At 44.9% G+C, this 16,909-nt stretch overlaps 2 protein-coding genes across 2 annotated transcripts in view; both read left to right on the top strand.

Moving 5' to 3' along the window:
- Positions 1-583: 583 nt before the first annotated feature.
- Positions 584-16,909, top strand: part of NDUFV3 (NADH:ubiquinone oxidoreductase subunit V3) — a 30,359-nt gene continuing 14,033 nt past the window's right edge. Inside the window, exons 1-2 of the mRNA XM_054973556.1 lie at positions 584-760; positions 3,718-3,811. Of these exons, the coding sequence (XP_054829531.1) occupies positions 713-760; positions 3,718-3,811 (142 nt within the window). The 5' untranslated portion in view covers positions 584-712. The remainder of the gene's footprint in view (positions 761-3,717; positions 3,812-16,909) is intronic.
- On the top strand, positions 7,305-8,347 carry LOC129325716 (uncharacterized). Its single transcript, XM_054973557.1, has 2 exons — positions 7,305-7,600; positions 7,689-8,347. Exons 1-2 carry the CDS (start codon positions 7,313-7,315, stop codon positions 8,208-8,210), a joined length of 810 nt encoding a protein of 269 aa, XP_054829532.1. The 5' UTR covers positions 7,305-7,312; the 3' UTR covers positions 8,211-8,347.

Raw genomic sequence — 16,909 nt, 5'->3', positions numbered from 1 at the left:
GCACACAAACACGCGCGTCTTCTTTGTATTCAAGACGTTGTTGGTCCAGTTCGTTAAGCGCTGAGATTTGCCTGAATCGCAGAGAAGAAAGGTGATACTTAAACACATTACGGTGCATTATACCGAGGCAGATCTCTCAAGGCCAATATCGTCTCCTCTGACTGGTAGCAACTCTCCAAGGTTTCACCTGTTCCTTGTCCCTGGAAATTCGAGACTGAACTTGGGCCCTTTTACATGCAAATGAGCCACGGCCCCTACTTGAAAAAAACGAGTTGTTAAAAAGTGCACGTAGGGTACAAAATTCCCGTTTCTGGAATGCTGAGAGTCTTAAGGACATAATTTGGAGACGAGCAAATTTGGGTGCCGCCATTCTCCCACTTTATTGCCTCAGTTTTCCGCTAAGTATTTGTATTCCTATGGGGTTGCCATAAATGGGCTGCGAGTTGACAGTACTTCCACCCATTCTGTCCCAACTCTCCCTTCATTTGGTTTCTCTGTCCAGGGCGCCATCGCCTCCTCTAATCAGTACCCACGCGCTCAAGCGAGGTGCTTATTGGATGCGGCAGGGGACCTGGGCGGGTTTCTGCTTTAGACCTCGCCCATGCGCTGATTCCTCATTCCTTAGGAGGAGCCTGAACTGAGGGTGGCGGGGGCTCTTTTGCCCTTCTTCCTCTCAAGTTGCGGAGGGGACGAGTTTTGGTGGGGCGCAGAAATGGCGTTCTCTCTTCTCGTCGGTTGTGGCCGTGGCGCTGCGCTCAAGGTAACGGATAGGGTGGACTGTAAAGCTGCGTCTGGCCTGCTCGCTTTTGGTAATAAGAGGCGCGCCTTTCCAGAGCTTTATGTAAGCGCCAGCGAATACACTTCCCAAGCTCAGAGCCTGCCTCGAAGCTTTAGTTTCTTTCTCTAGGCTCGCAAGCGAAAAAGTAGCGTCTCAGGGTGAGAGTTTGTCACATCCCTTTGATTCTGGCCAGTTTTGCGTTTCTGCGTCCTACCTCTTTCCATGTCTTGCTTGGTCCTCTGTACCCCTCATGTGCTGGTAGGCTGTGCCGCGGTGTCTCCACGACTCAGGCCCCGCCCCTTAGCTTACAATTCCTTTTTCTTCATTTCAGGGACTGAGCTTCGGGGGACGGTGCAACCTTATAAGGGAAATGGGTTTATGGTTTAGTATCTGTGAAATTTTAGGTAGTTTTCGTGGCTCTGGATAGGTAGCCGTGTAGGTCTGTAATAGTTCAGTGGCACCTTAAGGAACAAGAATTTTTAAGGGTATAAACTATCGAGAGTCAAAGTTCCTTTCTTCAGATACCCTTGAAAAATCTTGTTACTGGACTGAAATCCTGCAGTTCATTGCTTTGGTCGTTGTATGATATTGCTTAAAGTAATCTCTAATTTTGTAGTTCACCATTCTGTGTTAAGATGTATTATACTACTGTTACTGCATTATTTTTAACTGTGATCTACTTTGAGTCTCTGCAAGAAAGTAAATAAAGGATGGAAAGTACCCGTGGGTTATGGGATTTCCGCTGTTAATATTTTTGCCTTGATCGGCTCATCATTTGTACTCATCATTTGTATAGGCGGCCTGAAGTGGCTTCTGCTCTTGCTGACATTAAAAGCCTTCACTGTGACAAATACCCATTTCTAGAACAAGGCCTATTTCCCCATGGATTATCTGCCCTGGGTTCAGTGATATCCAGAAGTGGTTTTTTTCCTGCTTCTCCACAGAATCATGGCATGTTCATGCACCTGCTGTGCTTTCCCTGGCTTTTATCTGCTATTTCTCAAACATGCTGTGCTCTGGAGTTTTGAGAAAGTAAAGTAAAACCTGGATGACTGCAGCTTGGGGGAAAATTTGTATTTTCCTGCCAACATGGTAGCCATTTTCTCTGACACTGCCCCTGTTACACATTATATAGATTTCTGAAATCTCAGCTTTTGCTTTCTTTTTTTAAAAAGTATCCATCTCCTTTCATTGTGGAGATATAAGGGGAAAGGCATAACTTTGCAATGGAAGGGGCTGGAGACTTGTGTTTTTAAAAATGAAAGGTGGGAATTCAGTGAAGGTGTTACTTGCATTGTTGTATTATAGCACAGGATGATGTTCAATTGCTGACTTTTAAAAAAAAATGGCAGACCCCCCAGGGCCTCATCTCAAACTGCTGTTTCTTTCTCCTTTTTCTAACTTGTTCTGTCTCAAAGTTTAGTAGTATTCCAAGCTCCTTTGCAATCTCAGTAGGATCTATTAAAACTTGTTGAAAACCCTCATCACATCTGATTGTCTGTTGAGAGGACCATTTCCCCTACCCTGTTGGGGTATGTTCAGTAGGTTTTCTCCCCCGCTCCTGCCCTGTTTGCCAGCTTAAAACCTCAGGAGACAGTGGAAATCTACATTCTACTATTTCTCTGTGTACCAAACTAGGGGACTCTGGAAAAGGGTCAACAAAAAGTGACTGGTGCCAATGGGACTTTTGCAAGTGATAGGGGATGCAGTTTATAGAAAACTTTAATAAGATGTTATAATTAATTATATTCTATAGCACTGTTGTGGTATTTATTGTAAAATAAAAACATAAATTGTTGGTTGCATTTAAAAAAGAAACTAAAACTGTGCCCCTCAGGTCAGTTTACTCCCCTCTGAGGTCTGCGCCCTAGGCAGCCACCTAGTTGGCCTAATGGTAGTACCAGCCCTGGCCCAAGGTCACCCAGCTATTTTCCATAGCAGAATAGGGATTTGATCCTGGGATTTGAACACTCTAGCCACTACAGCACATTGTTTATGAACTTTCCCTCCCCCTAGCAGCTTCTCCCTGGGAAAAGTCTGGCCAAGTTGTAAAAGCATACAGCAGCAAGTGCCTCAGGTGATTTCTGTGGCTGCTGCTAGGTCTGGCCAAGTCTTGCAAGTTGTATAGAGACTGCTGCAGGACCGAGACAAGCTGTATGACAAAGTCATCTGGTAGCCACCGCAGTAACTAGATGAGTTGTGCAGATTGCATGATAGTGAGTTGCTGATGGTTGCTGTTTGTCCCTGATGAGTCCTCCCTCCACAGCAGGAGGGAACGGAGTAGGGTGACTACATTACACCAGGGTCAGTTTTTGAGTAACAACTACAAGCTCAAAATAGCCCTGGATATGGGGCAACCTCTCTACTTTTTGCTGTCAGAAACCAAAGTTCGAAGGCTGGCAGTATTATTATAGTTGACTACCATGGACACTGAGGGCATTCCTTTCTTAAAGGTACAGGTGCTGCTTCTGTTATTGGGGGGAGGGTTTTTTTTAAAGATTTCTGATTTTTCTACTATTTTATGGCTTTTCTCAGGTTTGTAGAAAGATCTGTCTTCTCTGTTCATGCCTCCAGTCTCCAGCTTTAAGAATCCACAGATGAAGGCAAGCTGAGAATTAGATATATTGATGAAACACCATTTTTCTATGATGTTCTGACCTATACGCCAATTTAAAATTAAACTCTCTTAAATGCTTGTGCATATTCAATTTGATTAAGGTACAGCTAGAGTGTATATGTGTATTCAAAACAAAATCTGTCCAGGTAGCATTTCAAATTCCTCCATACACTTTACAGTGAAAGGAACACCTGAATGGTATGTTTTTTAACCTCTGCTGCTCATTCCTCTGATTTTTAAAAAACTATTCTAATCTACGCTGTGCTTTTATAAAATATTAAAAAGGAAAAACTTAATCAAGAGCCTTTCCTGATTCTTTTAGGTTTTAAAACTGCAAGCATGGAATCTTCAATGTCTACCTTCCACTGTTTCTCTGTGTACCAAACCAGGGGACTCTGAAAAAGGCTCCACAAAAAGTAAGATACCTTTTTTTGTTGCTGCAGGTTATAAATAGATGCTTCTCATAAATATGTTAAATTATTACTCATGTATAGAAGTTTTGCTAGTTTTATGATCTATAAAACATATATGTTGAAAGCTTTAACATTGATATAGTTGCTGAGATAGCATTTAATATGTTTTAATAAACTTTTAAAATTATTTATAAGGAACTGTGTATCACGGGCTATTTAAAGTACCAACATTCATTTTAAAATCACATTTTTCTAAGAGAATATAAGATCAAAATGTTCAAGAAGTAGCACTAATTATATTTTATCTAATCAATAACAACCATAAGTCTAGTACACTCACAATGTAGGAACACCAACCACGGAGTCAGATTGCTCTAGATTTAACACACATGGTCCCTCTCCTGTAACAAAGTGTGAATTTAAAAATAAGTCTAACAAGGAGATCAAACAGTGGGAAGCAAAAGGAAATTAGCAAAGCCATTGCAGCTTTTTTCTTAGTACACAGTATTACTATGCTTAGTATGTATTTACATTTCATAATGTTACTTTCAAAAACCTGTCAGTTTTGTGGTAGAGGATCCTAGAGCTCATCACCAGTGCTTATGTCTTACCTCAAAAATTAAAGATGTCATGTACAAATGAGGTGAAAAAATCACTGGTAGAAGTTTCACACAGTTTTAGGATGTAACTCACACTTGTCATTTAAAATGGCACATGTTTTATGTATGGATGCAGATGTAACCCCCACCCCATCCTCTTAGGTCTGAAAATGAATAACTCCCACAAATCAGTACATCCAAACAACTTTCACCTTACAGTACAAGGTAGACTATAGTGATGTTTGGGCTACTGAAAAATGAATCTGGCCCCTCAGTTATTGGGCTGGGTCTCAGATCTGAAGAAAAAATTAAAAGTGGAGTAGAGGAGAATGATGTAAGCGGCTTTAGGTTTTCATTGTGGAGAAAGGAGGGATATAAATGAAGTAAAATAAATAAAATAAATTCCTGCCTGCTATCTTGTAGGTATTCAAATACCTTAACTTGATTCTGTGTGATGCAGTAGAAGTTTTGAAAGACAAGCTCTGCTATATGTTATAAAATTAAATGAGCTGTTTCCATATAAATGTCAACTGGCCTGTCATCATCTCTTTGTTTCTGGTAGCCGTGTATTGCCAAATCCTGCAACTGCTATATTTGCTGTCTTTAATGTGCTTCTAAAATCTGTGGCCTTGACCCATTTGTTAATATCCTAATATGTCTTAAGCGCAGCATTGGTTGCATGTCATTGCACTACTAATCCCGAGACTCGCCCTTCTGACATCCAGAATAAATCATTACATTGTATACTATGCGTTGGATCCAAAATTTCCATTCTTTTAATAACTACAACATTCAATTTATATACGACCCTTCAGGACAACTTAACGCCCACTCAGAGGGCTGTACAAAGTATGTTATAATCCCCACAACAATCATCCTGTGAGGTGGGTGGGGCTGAGAGAGCTCTGAGATAGCTGTGACTGACCCAAGGTCACCCAGCTGGCTTCAAGCGGAGGAGTGGGGAATCAAACCTGGTTCTCCACATTAGAGACCTGTTGCTGTTAACCACTACACCAAACTGGCTTACTAGTGGAGGGCTTCATTGTCTTCAGAACAGAGCGTTTGGATCCAGTCCTGTGTATTATTTTTATAGATTCTACTTTTTCAAATCTGTTTGAATAGCCTTAAAAAATTAATTCGGGGATATACCAGAAGAGCAACAGATCTTGTCCCTATCCTAGTTCTCCACAAACTATGAAGCAGTTTTCATATTCTGTGTTATAGATAATTGAGGAGTGGGGATAAAGAAGATATACCATGCTTGTTCTTTTTACAACATTTAAGGAACAATTTACTGATGATGTTGTTAGTGGAAGGTAAAAATTGAGTGGTTAGATGCAAGAAGAATAAGGGGGGTACCTCATGTCATAACAAAAAGTGACAGGTGCCCCGCCCCTTTCTGGGAGGAAGTCCCGCCTCTATAACCCGGAAGCCCCACCTCTAGACCCGGAAGTACCACCTCTAGACCCGGAAGTCCCGCCTCTAGACCCGGAAGTACCACCTCTAGACCCCGGAAGCAGTACCCCACCTGACAGGAAGGGCCTAGCAGGGTCCCGCCTGCCTCTGTGGACCAATAGGAAAGAGTTTTGAGTTTATGGGGTGCTAGGGTGGAAAATTGGGGGGCAGACCAGCCCCCTGCTCCCTAGAAGAGCCTAGCTGGTTCATGTGACCCCTCATTTCGCTCCCCCGAACCCCCAGAAATGGTTTTTGACGGCCCTAGCCCCCTGTCTCTGTATAGGTCCCCTGAGGGGCTCATGTGACGCTGCTATGCACGCGTCATGACTGGCCCTACCTCCTGGATGTTGTTTAAATGCGCCAATGAGCGGTGAGATGGCAGGGGAGCCTGGTCTTTAAATGGAAGAGCAGCAGGACGATCACAGCTTCTTCTGCGGCTGTTCTTGCTGGGCTAGCAGCGCTGTTGAGGGAGCAGAGCCTGTTTACGAGAAAATGAATACGCCGGAGCCATACAGAACTGAAGCTGTGGAAGAAATGCGAGCTTCTTGCGAAGAACCCCGCAAAGAAGATGAACAATATAGAGAGCTTTCGAGATTTGACTTTCCAGAGTGCATTATTCACTTAGTACAAGGGGTAAGTGCATGGGGAAGGGGAAGAAGGGAAAGAATCAGACCCAGAGGTGGCAGAAAAACAAGCAGGCCTTTTTCTTTTTTGTAGCTGCAGGATAAAGAAGTACCGTGGTGAGTGTTTTCAGAAATAGTTGAAGCAGCTCACACAGAAGTTTACCCGGAGTGTTGTGATCACTGCTTTGAAGTAGCATATCGACAAAAATTCGGATGCCTGGGACGTGGTGTAATGTATTGGCAAAAATTCAAATGCATGCAGCCTGAACAACCCGGTGACGATCCGGATGCTAGATTTGACAGACCCGAGTGCGTGCGTTTTTTAGTACAGGGGGTAAGTACAAGGGGGAAGGCTGGAGCGGAAAAAGAATCAGACACCTGTGGGAAGTAGAAAAACAGAGTTTTTTTCTCTTGTAGCTAGATGATTATGAAGTGGATTGGGAGGTGTTTTCCGAAATAGTCAAAGCGGCGCACACAGAAGTGTACCCAGAGTGCTGTCCGTACTGTGAAGAAATAGCAGATTGGCAAAAATGCGGTTGCCTGAGATGTGAGGAGGAGGAGATGGCTGAGGGAGCGAAAAGCATAAGAGGGGATGAGCCTGTGACAGACCAGAAAGTGGAGCCCATTTATGAAGAAATGCAGAGTGTACACGGTATCCAAGAGCAGCCAGAAGTGCATGAGGAAGACGGCACAGTACCAGGACTGCTGAAACAAAAAGTGTCGCAGTGCATAAAGACTCTCTACCCTAATGTGAGTATTGAGACTAGGGGAAAGGGGGAAAACGGAAACAGGGTATAGCATTCTGGGCGGCTGTTTTTATTTTGCAGATGGCGGAGCTGAACTATGTAGCGGTGGCTGAGGAGGTCAAGGAGAACAAGTTTGATCCTGACTGTTGCAGATTTTGCAACCACATAGCATATTGTCAAGAAGTCCCCTATGATGAAGATGATGAGGGTGCCAGAGCAGATTGTGAGGACTCAGGGGATGAACCAGAGGATGCTGTCCCCATAGAGGTTGGGGAAATAGATCCAACATTGGATGTTTCTGATAGTGCAAAAGCGACAGACCCGGTGAAAGAAGGCGTAAAGCCGCGCATTCAATACCTGGTCCCAGATGTAAGTACGAAAGAAGGAGGATCCTGGAAGAATGTAGAGTGGCTAGAGAAGCAATTCTAAAATGTTTTTCTTTTTCCTATTCCTGCAGCCAACAGATGTGCTGATCGAGTGTGCTCTACTGGATGAGGTGCTAGCGAGAGGCCCAGTTGGGGATGGTCCGGTCAGCTTTGAGTATGAGCATCCCCCAAAGCCCCGTGTAGGGAAGAAGCTGAAAAAGAGGAGACCTAAGACGGATTACTGCAGTGATACCTGTTGTGATTCTGATTATGTAGATGACTCGGACAGACCGCGCCTGGACTTCTGTCATTATAGTTGCTGCAACTCTTCTGATGAGTGGTCGTTAACAGAAACTGATGATAATAGCGATTTTGAGAGTGAAAATGTCGAGCAGGGGGGGGTGCAAACTGATGGTGTCGCACCCAAGGTGCCCCCCGTCCCCACTCTACTGAATGAGGAGACAATGTGGGGCCCTGCTGGGGATAGCATAGAGAGCTCTAAAGATGAGCATTACCCACAGCCCTCTGTAGGGAAGAAGCTGAAAAAGAGGAGACCTCTGCTGAGTTACTGCTATGAAAATTGCTGCTATTCTAACAGCTCAGATGATGAGTAGAGACCATATGCGCCATACTGTAATCTTAGTTGCTGCAAGTCTTCTGATGAATGGTCGATAACTGAAACCGATGATAGTGATTTTGAGCCTTTAGGAACACCAGGGGGGAGAAAAGGAGATCCCGAGTTGCGGGTTGATGGAGCAGCACCCGAGACTATGACCAGAGAAGAAAATTGAAGGGGGGGGTGGAGTTGTGGTTGAAAGCCCACAATCTGTACACACTTTAATAAAATGCCTTTTCCAAGTGTAAAAGCGTTGAGTCGGTTCATGATGCCTCAAGAGACGGTATTAAAAGGGATTTACTATAATCCGGGGGGAGCAGGTAGCTTTGGGGGAGCAGAATCCCTCTTTCGAGAGGCTTCTAAGACTAGTAAAACACTGACTAGAAAGGATGTGCAAGCATGGCTTTTGGATCAGGATGCGTACACGTTGCATAAGCCAGCAAGAGTTCATTTTAAAAGAAAAAAGACCTATGTTGGTGATGTGGATGAGCAATGGCAGGCTGATTTAGCAGATATGCAACAGCTTTCTAAATACAACGGGGGGTACAAATGCATTCTAACGGTGATTGACATTTTGTCTAAATACGCATGGGCAGTAGCACTGAAAGACAAGACAGGGGCTGAAGTATCAGCGGCTTTTAAAAATATATTCGAGCAGGGCCGCATTCCGTGCAAGTTACAAACAGATAGGGGGAAAGAATTTCTTAATAAAAAAGTGAGCAATGTACTAAAACAACATGGGGTTCACCACTTTGTGACCAACAATGAAGTCAAGGCAGCGGTGGTTGAAAGATTTAACAGGACTTTAAAGTCAAAGATGTGGCGGTATTTCACAGCCAATAATACTTATAGATATACAAATGTGTTACAAGAGCTTCTAAAAGGGTACAATCACAGTTTTCATAGAACTATTCAGGCACGCCCCATAGATGTTAACGCATCTAACTCTCTCCTGATATGGAGGCGCGTTTATGATCCCTCCTTTCAAAGAAAAGAAACAGATACCATGTTAAAAAAAGGAGATCACGTGAGAGTATCGAAAACTAAAGGCACTTTTGAGAAGGGTTATGAGCAGACATTCACCGATGAAATTTTCATAATAGAAGATATCACAAGGAGAGGCGAGCGGCCCTTATTTCACCTAAAAGACTTTGATGGTGAACTATTAGTAGGGAGATTCTACCCTGAGGAATTGCAGAAGATTAATGCTCGAGAGGACAGGACATACAGGGTTGAGAAAATTATTGCTACACGAACTAAGAAGAAAAAGAAGTATCTTTTAGTGAAGTGGTTAGGCTGGCCACCTAAATTTAACAGTTGGGTGCAGGCTGATGACATAGCAGGCCACTATGGGGGATGACGGTTTTTACATTACACTCCCTAGCAATGCGTCTATGGACTTATTTCCCGAAAATACCAGCGCCTCTTTCACAGTGCGGCTGTTTAAACCACTTGATTTGCGGGGAGAATGGGAAGTGGGGCTGGTTGAAATTCAGTATCCTCGCAATTGGTACACATTTAGCCAGAATGCATCATTCAGGATTTCTGAAGGTGCCAATAGCAATGAGTATCATGTGCGTTCAGGCTATTATTATGACCTACGCAGCATATCAGATTTTATGAATACAGCCGTCAGAAGACAGGCTGGGACGCCCCCTGATCTACAATTCTATTTTGATCCAACGTGTGCAATGCTCAGATTTAACGGGCTTGATATTTACACTGTCACAATGAGTGAAGAATTAGCCCATGTGATGGGGGCACCCCCTAATGTTCCGATCAAAAGAATTTACAATTGCGGAGATATTACAGGAGGGATTAATACCCTGTACCTGTACACTGATATCATAGAACATCAGTTAGTGGGGGACACAGCGGTGCCCCTTCTACGGTGTGTTCCTGTACAGGGGAAGCACCATGGCTTTATCACGGTCACATATGACGAGCCTCACTATATTCCAATCAATAAGCACCACATTGAAACCATCCGCATAGAAATAAAGACGGATCAGAATCGGGCCGTGCCATTCCGCTACGGCAAGGTGATTGTGAGGTTGCACATACGCCCACGGAAGAAATGGTGATCGTGAAAGACTATGGAGACCCCGCGATGCTTAGGAGATATTACCAATCTCAGGCGGGTTATGGCCTCCCCGGGTTCCATGGGGCACCCGTTATGTATGGAGCGGGGGTGGGGGGGATTTTCCGACGCCTTTTTCGAATGGCAGTGCCACTTTTTAGAAAAGGGGTGGATATTGTCAAGCCACACCTGAAAACCGCTGCGCGTAATATCGCTCAAGATGTTGTGAGCCGCGTGACTCACGGCGTTATGAATAAACTGGCCCCCCAGGAGGGGTCGGGCTTTCTATATCTTAAAAGAAGGGGAGGGCTGAAAAGAAAAGCATCCAGCACACGCAGAGGCCCCCCAGGACCCATTAAAAGAAGGCGCGGGGGAGCTAAGAAACAGACAAATGTGAAGAAGGGGAGAGTAAAGAAGAAGAAGAAGAAGGAGTCTCACAGGAGGCTCAAAGACGTACTATAAACGGCTATGGCTTTCATCCACTGCGGGTCAGAAGAGTGTGTAAAGTCCGAGCTCGACCTGTTCCAGATAGCCCCTACCCAGACCAGCATTGAGAAAAGCGTATATATCGAGGTTCCGCCCCTCTCGGCCCTCACGGGGTCAGCACCTCTAGAGTTTTTCATAGCCGGGAATGGTGAAGATTACCTCAATTTAAACAATACTCTCTTGTATGTGAAATGTAAAATTACTCAAGAAGATGGTACCGACATCGCTCAGAATGCTAGAGTGGCACTGGTGAACTACCCAATTGCTTCCATTTTCAGTCAGCTGGATGTTACCCTAGGCGACCGGCTCATCAGCCAGAGTAACAACTGCTATCCCTACAGGGCTCTCATTGAAACAGTGCTCAACTACAGCTTTGAAAGCCTATCTACCCAATTTTCTTCAGGCGGATTTTATAAGGATACAGCGAGTCTGATGGACAGCACCCTGCTGAACCAAGGTAACAAAGGATTTGCCAAAAGGGCGTTGCTGGCAGCCGAAAGCAAAACAGTAGACCTTTTAGGCCATCTCCACGCCGATATATTTTTTCAAGAAAAGCTGCTCTTAAATGGCGTGGATGTCAAAATCAAACTAGCTCGTAACAAAGACTCTTTCTGCCTGATGAGTGGCGAGGGGGCTGCTGTGCGCTATAAGCTCCACATGGATTCTGCTGCGCTCTTTGTGAAGAAAGTGAAAGTAGCCCCAGGCGTACGGCTGGCCCACGCTGAAGCTCTGCTGACATCCACAGCAAAATACCCTGTGGACCGTGTCGACATGAAGGTGTTCAGCATCCCTACCGGTGCCCGCGTGAGCAACCAAGACAACCTGTTTTTGGGACAGCTCCCCAAAATGGTGGTCATGGGGCTCGTGGACAATGACGCTTTCAGTGGCGCCTTCACCAAAAACCCTTTTCATTTCCAACATTACAACATTAACTTTGTAGCCCTGTACGTGGACGGGGAGCAGGTCCCCTCCAAGCCCTTCCAGCCTACTTTGAAGCCGGAAACAACGTGAGAGAATACATGAGCCTCGTGCAAACAGCGGGGAAGCACCTTCAGGACAGGCCCCTCCTGGTAGATCGTGAAGAGTATAGGCACGGGTACACCCTGTTTGCTTTTGACCTCTCTCCTGATCAGGACTGCACCGGCCATTACTCCCTGATTAAAACCGGGAACCTGAGAGCAGAAATACGTTTTGCTGCGGCCCTACCACGAACCGTTAATTTGATTGTGTATGGGGTGTTTGATAATGTCATAGAGATCAACCACAACCGTAACGTGCTTTTTGATTACATGTAAGATGGACACAATCCAGTTATCCCAGGCCTTACTTGACAACCCGCGCACCCGAAAAACCTTCTTAGATGTCTTTCCCAGCGATCAACTTCCTGTTAAAAGAGTGGTTCGGAGGCCGGCATCTCTAGTGGTGAACACCCATCCTCACTACCTCCCCGGGGAACACTGGCTAGCAATATACCTACCAGACCATGTCACAGCAGAGTTTTTTGACTCTTATGGGAACTCACCCAGCAGCCGCCTCTTCCCCAAAGCCATCATGAAATTTTTAAACAAAAATTCTGAGGAGGTCCATTTTCAGCAGAACAGGCTCCAAGGACCCACATCTAACACCTGCGGTCACCACTGTCTGTTTTTTCTACATCAGCGCTGCAGAGGAGCCCCCTTTGACACGGTTGTGAAGATGTATTCCCCCAATCCCGAGCAGAATGACAGGATGGTCATGAGTTTTGTGAAAAACAGAGAGAATTCAAAGACTTTACAAAACATGTACACGCGGATTCAAACCTGTGTTTCTTGTACCCCTAATAAAACCCTCTGAAAAAATTTAACCGTGTCTTTTGTCTAAAAATACTCAGACAAAGGTTTACATTTCAAAAATATTTTATTCTTCGGTCAACCACTGTGCCGGTACCTCTTGTTTTTTCCTTTTTTTCTTTTTAGAAGAAGCAGGGGGGCGGATTAAAACCGAAGGCTGGGGGCTTTTCAGGCCCTCTAGTATTTTTCTAGTAGCAGGGGTGCCCGTGACGGAAGCAGGGGTGTTGAGTTCAGCCAAAGCTCTCATAAACACATCAAAGCCTTTAGGTGGGGGTGCAGAAGAGGGAGGACGCGCGTGAGTAATAGCCTTGATGAGGTCGAGTAAGTGGCTACCGGCTACAGGCACTCCCCTGTAAAGAAAAGTTCCCCTCTCATCCCACGAGGCTATTTCACTGTTTTGACCCATCTTCTTCAGCAGCACACGAGCATTGTTCCTGTATCGGAGGGGCATATTGTCTAGTACCTCTTCAAAAACCGCGGCCTTTTTTTCATCGCTGCCTGCTGCTAACCCTGGTTGTGGGAGATACAGATTCAGCTTAGTTTTCTCTTCTTCTCCCATTCTGACATGGGTTAAATATTTCTGGAGGAGAGACCGGTACAGTTTGGCTTTCTCATATTCAGACAGGTCCCCTCTCTCTAGAACGGTCTTCATCTCCCTATCTAGAGAGTGTACAGCTGTGTGCCTGATGCTTTCACCCTCAGGGGGCCTCTGAATAGCTAGCCGATCTATTTGATGGCACGGGACCAGGTACATCTTCTCAGCATGCTCCATCAGGAAGGGGTTAAAAAGCTGGTAATCAGGGGCAGAGCAAAACCTAGCAGGGATCCGATAAAGCCTCCCTGCTGCCTCACAAGCCGCTTCTTCTTTGTAAGAGGAGTTTTACCGCTGCTCAGGGATTTAATGATGCCTCGTTTTTTTCGCAGGACGTTCTTCTGACGCGGTGATAGGGGGATGATGCCTTTTAGGGTGTTTAGAGCTATTTCTCCAATAGCCTTGATTAGATCATTTGGGGCTGCACTCAGAATAGCTTTCCTTAGGCGAGGGGAAGATTTGGAGACGAGTTTCAGTAGCGCCCCGTTTCTTTTTAAGCACTCTGACATGCTTCTGCAATGGTCAGCCACCTCTCCTTAAAATGTCACAGCAGCTGAAAGTTAGCGCCTTTTGAACCCACCCGCTGTCTTTTTAATAACATAGGATGCAGGCAGGTCAGGGGGGAACATGCCAGTGCGCAACCTGTAGGGATCAGGAGTGGCTGCATTTAAATCCACCACCAGGTACCCAAAGGGCTTTTGTGTGGCATCCTCATAAGCTTCCATAAAGAAGGATGATTTACCGGGGTACATCTGGCGCGCTAGAGTTGCTATTTGTAATTTATCTCGGGGGTTTTTAAATAACACAATGTATTTCGCATTCAGGTTGATGGTGCGGCTACTCTTACCCTGGCAGAATAAATTTTGAACTATGTAAATGATACTCAGATTTCTATGGTGTACATACTTAGTAAACACATTCTCAATTTCGGCGCTACCACACGCTGAGGCCATCAGATCATCCACAATGACTGTGTTTATTTTATTAGGAGGCAGCAGTTCATCATCATTCAGGCTTGAGGGCAAGCCCTCTACAAACTTTATAAAGGGGAACCGGCGCCGCAATTCTTCATACAAGGGTTGCCAGCAGGCATAAAACCACACAATATTTTCCGGCATGACAGAGAGTGTAGATTTTGCATTCAAATCAGATTTTTTATAAAATAACTTTTTCCGCAGTTGCTGGGACGGCAAGGATGGCTGAGAAAGGGTGCAGCCACCTTGTATCCATATCAGTAACCGTAAGGTAGCGTCTTAAAGCCGTCAACAATCACACGTTTGTCATAAACAACCTTCTGAGTTTTCTTAAGAGCTTTTGTTTCAATGACAAAACGTTTTTTGTCTCTGACAATCCCCTGCTGCTGCACCACTATTTCACGGGGCTCAGGGTCTGAGACGTGGCCAAAAACCAAATCTTTCAAACTGTCAAAATTAATCTTTTCACCATTGGCGGCATTCAGAGTTATTCCCTTTACCTTCAGCACCGCCTCTCCCCCTGACAGCTTGTACCCGTAGGTCTTAGGGCCTGCTGAAACAAACTCTGTTATATGCTGCTCTGGGGGCACCTCACTCGTGAGTTCCCCGAGATAATCCCCCAAGGGGGGGCTCCACTCCCCATTCCTGGTCACAAATATAACAGAGTCTGTGTTGTGGTACAAGCAGCGCTCCTGCAGTTTGTCTAGCAAATTGTAGAGTTCTAAGCGCGCATATGCAGTTGTGAAACAGGCTATGTAGACATTGGTGTTTGTAGATGTAGTCAGCCTGCCTTTAGAGTATTTCCATGATACACACGCAGCTTCCTCACTTATAAAGCTGCATGATGACACATCGTGATTGTCTGAAAATACCAGCTGGAAGAAACGGTCAGGATCTCTCACAATTTCAGTATTTGCCAAGTTTGTTCTCTGAGCAAATTTACCCCACAGAGAATTAAGAAACAGTTTGGCAATCTGACGCTTGGCGGGGTTCATCCCTATGTGATCAGAGCGCAAAAGGACCCCCTCCTTTTTATAAAAATCAGCAATATACTTCTCTCTGTCCTCATCTGTCACACACCACTCGGGATAGCCCGATGATTCCTGTTTCTGACGGAGGTGCTTTTTTATGTATTCTGAAAACAACCTGTCAGATTTTTCTGCAAAATGCCAGACTTCAAAGATTTTGACTATCCGATAACCCTTTACCAGAGCTACCTCCAGTTCCACAGTACACCACGTTCCCTCAAGGGCTCTCTCCTCATCACTATGGGTACACGGTTCCTGCTGCTTTATATCAGCACACGTGCGGCACAATGTAAAAAGGAGTTTCCCACCCCCCTTAGAAGGTAACACTGGGAAGAAGAGGCCCCTTGGGGGATAAACTCTAACCTTAGCAAATCCAAAATAATCTGTGAGAGGTCTGAAATTGTCCTGAATGATCTGCGGATGCCCAACAGGGTACAATTTTGTTGCATTAACAAATGGGTACAAGCTGGTAAAATCGTAATAGTGTATCTGTTCCCCAGGTGCCGGCTTGTAATAGAGGATGATTGCATTAGTACGGCCACCAAACAGGGCGTCTCTGGGAACTAGCGGCTCTGGAAACTGCATGGCTTTAAGAAATTCTCTGACAGACTCATCAGTGTTCTTTAAATGGTTCCACTCATGTTCCCAAATACTTCTGACTTCAAACTGACGCCTTTTAAGATCATCAGACCTGCGGCAGGTTGCATTGTAAAGAGATTCAAACGTTGTGCCTGTCATCCTGTTAATCTCTGATGGATTATAGCACTGCACACACCCGTGCCAAAAGCAGCCATGAAATTCAAAGGCAGTTTTCTTATTATCTATGACCGCATAGCCATCTAGATGGTAAGAGCCTACCTGAACTTCGCCACCCTTTAACGCGTGACGTATTTGGATATTTTCACTGTATTCAGTGTACATGAGCCATTGGACCGATGCAGTTGAAAATCTCTTCACTATGCGGTGATAGTCATCTGGGGGTGGAATAGCGATGGTACCGGGGGCCAGGAAGTTAAACCTGTACATTGCAAGACATACCCCTGCAAGAGTGAGGTACTGAAAGGGATCTATAGACTGGGCCCCCTTTTGAGTCATACTCATAATTTCAGATCTATACATGGTGCAGGCCCGCTCCAAAATTTCAACATCTTGCTGACAATAAAATGCTAACTCTTTTTGAAAATCAAACGTTGCTGTTCTGTTTTCCTCATACCATTTCAAAAAATCGGCCTTGTCCTTGGGCATCATGTGATCCACACCATAGTATTTTACATCGGGTAATGGTCCTACATAGGCTTGATTTTCAACAGTGTTAAAAAAATGTGGGAAATGACCCTTGCATCCCTTGAACCCCAGGGTTTGGGAAGTTTAGAGAGTGCCATAGGCAGGTGGTTCAAAGAATCTATGAATTTTATGTCAAGACTAGTTATTGTTACACACATCAGCTTTCCCCCCACGGCTACCAGCTGGGGATCAAGCTTCTCCATGATGAGCTGCTTAACGATAAAGTAGGAGTCATAGCCTTTGGCATTATGAGCTATGAACGTGCAGTGTTTGAATGTACTATCTGTGGTGAATGTTTTAACAAATTGATAAACGCATGTTTCACCTTTAAACTCCCAAGACTGACCAGATGCTGCCCATTTGGGGTCCTCTTTAAAAGCTCGAGCGTGGACATGGTTAGGAATATGTTCCCCTGTTTCTTGCA

This window comes from Eublepharis macularius, chromosome 3, assembly GCF_028583425.1.
Source record: "Eublepharis macularius isolate TG4126 chromosome 3, MPM_Emac_v1.0, whole genome shotgun sequence".
NCBI lineage: Eukaryota > Metazoa > Chordata > Lepidosauria > Squamata > Eublepharidae > Eublepharis > Eublepharis macularius.
The sequence above is the reverse complement of the archived record's forward strand: the minus strand, read 5'-3'. Positions and strand labels throughout refer to the sequence as shown.

What these genes read in the sequence shown, in the direction of transcription:
- LOC129325716 (XM_054973557.1), top strand. Translation starts at nt 7,313, where the DNA reads ATGGCGGAGCTGAACTATGTAGCGGTGGCTGAGGAGGTCAAGGAGAAC. An exon ending in TTCAATACCTGGTCCCAGAT is followed by an intron (nt 7,601 to 7,688) that starts GTAAGTACGAAA and finishes CTATTCCTGCAG; the next exon opens with CCAACAGATGTGCTGATCGA.